Here is a 2,295-nt window from a genome sequence, read left to right on the forward strand (position 1 = left end):
AGCAATGTTTCCTGCCTTTTCCGGCTGCTGCTGTAACAGCCCACCCAGTGCTGGGTGTGCTGGGTGTGCTGGGCAGCCGGAGCACAGTGAGGCGGGTTCCCCGGGGCTGTGATGTCCCCTGGTTTCTGCAGGGTGGTTGGGAAGTGCAGCTCCCCTCTGGCTGGGGTCTCGAGCTGCGGCTGGGACCACTCCGGCAGAGCCAGCCCGGGCTGGGCAGCACCGAGCCCAGGAGCGCTCCATGGCGTACGGGCGGTGGGGCCAGGCACGGGGTAAAAGCCCCAAGGACAAGCAGGTTGCGCCTGGGGCCTCTGTTCGCTGGAGCTGGTGGATCTTCAGGGCCACCATGTCTGTGGGGAGGTCTTGCCCAGGTGCCCGTTGGCTCCCAGTACCACTCCAGAGGCGTCTCCAGTCAGACCCCTCTGCTAAGGGAATGAGAAGTCGTGGCTGGCTTGAAGAGCTTACGCTGTCCGCTTTGCCTTCCCTGGGGCTTTCTGCAGGGCTAAATCTCCTTTCCCCTCTGGCTTCCACAGGCGGCCATGAAAAAGGACAAGAGCCATGGCCGGGATGAGGCGGACTGCAGGGCAGAGCTGATCCTCATCAACGGGGACTGCACCGATCCCGCTAACGACACACCCGCCCTTGTTCTGGAGGCGAATGGGAAGCCCAGCACTCCAGGTGAGTCCTGCTGCGCCGTGCCCGGGAAGCGCCGTGCCCGGGATGCGGCGGGCGGAGGTGTCGCAGGGATGCACAGGGCCAGGGATCTCCCAGCCACCGTCCTGAGGGCTTGCTGGGGGCTGCAGCATCGTGGCCGGGGTCCTTCCATGACTCTGCTGGGCTTCTGGAGGCACATCCATGGCATGGCAACAGAAATGGTTGTGGAAATGGGTGCCATGCTGGGATGCCCCTCTGCCCCTCGATGGTTTAACCTCCTGGAGTGGGGGACGCAGGGAGCCCCCACCCAAGGGGCTGCATCACAGCGCCTGGGATGCTCTGGTCCTGGTCCCCAAATGCCACCTCTTGGGTTCAGGAGGTTCTGGTTTAAATGACCTGTTGCCAAGCCCTGAATAGCAGGCGTATGGTTTCCTTATGCCTCTGAGCTTTCAGGAACAAAAAAGTACCTAAGAAGGTCCCCATGCTTGCTGTGATAGAGTCCCTCCCAGTTTTGGGGCAGGTGGGTGACCTGGGACTGCTGGTGTCGGCAGTACCGCAATGGGCAGCCTCGGGGACGTTGCTCTCGGCCACGTTTTGCCAAGATGAGGTTCGGTCCCTTCGAATCACGCCTTGCTGCTGGGAGCAGTCGCGGGCGGAGGTGTGCGGGGCACGGCCGGGGTGGCTCGCGGAGCCTGAGGGTGCTCTGCCTTGTCCCTGCGCAGATGCCGGGGGCCTGGGGCTGCCGTCCCTGAAGAACAAGAGGGTGAGCAAGGGAGACCTCTCCAAGGAGGAGCTGACCTGGCCGCTCACTCTGGGGGGGGCGCAGGAGGTAAGTGCTCACAGGGCTGCTCTGAGACCTTGCTGCCCGGGGGCTCTGGGCTGCCCGCGGGGGGCAGCTGGGGTCCGGGACCCTTGCCTGTTCCCCTCCGGGGTGGCTCTGCTGCTCAGTGCCCTGGGAACACTCCAATGCCAGTTGCAGTGTTCATTTGCAAGCATAATATTTGTTTTCATTTTTAAATTCCTGATTTACGTTATGTCAGCAGCAGCAGGAGGGTGTGGGGCGTGAGGCAGCGGTGCCCACCACGTATTGCAGCAGCCTAATAACTATTCTGCTGATATTTTCTTTAAAAATCCTTGGCCGTATTGGCAGACCAGAGCACCTCGCGCCTCCCACTCTCGGGGTGGCCTGCTTTGAGCTGCTTTGGGGCTGGACCACGGTTTTGCCCCCACTCCTTTTGTTGACTAGGTTGACAAACCTCCAGGGTCTGGAAGCATTTTTGCCTTCTGGCTTTATTCTTTTGACTGTGAAAAAAACCCCCAAGGTTGGATATCTGCCTGTGGCAAGGCAGCTCCCAAAAGAAAGAGCCATAAATCCAACCGGGGTGAAAATTCTGCTTTCCCGCTACGCTGGCTTCGGGGGCTCTTCACTTGCAAAATCTCATTTCATTTTGAAACCCTGTTATGCCGGATGCAGGAAACAAGCCTGGGTTAGACTGTTTGTAAACTGCGGCTGCTGCGACCGCAGGGGAAAGGCTGCCCTGGGTGCCTCTGCAGGGCCAGCTTGGGGGAGGGAGAGCCCCCGCGCCTGCCTGAGAGCACCCACGCCGGTGTGAGGGGGGTGCCATGCCCGGGACCTGCTCTCCC

General features: G+C 61.1%; 1 protein-coding gene across 1 annotated transcript in view; it reads left to right on the forward strand.

Moving 5' to 3' along the window:
• Positions 1–2,295, forward strand: part of DNMT3B (DNA methyltransferase 3 beta) — an 18,515-nt gene that overhangs the window by 3,664 nt on the left and 12,556 nt on the right. Inside the window, 3 exon segments of the mRNA XM_009640314.1 lie at positions 531–675; positions 1,374–1,532; positions 2,177–2,183. Of these exon segments, the coding sequence (XP_009638609.1) occupies positions 531–675; positions 1,374–1,532; positions 2,177–2,183 (311 nt within the window).

Source organism: Egretta garzetta, unplaced genomic scaffold (genome assembly GCF_000687185.1).
Source record: "Egretta garzetta isolate BGI_Z169 unplaced genomic scaffold, ASM68718v1 scaffold316, whole genome shotgun sequence".
NCBI lineage: Eukaryota > Metazoa > Chordata > Aves > Pelecaniformes > Ardeidae > Egretta > Egretta garzetta.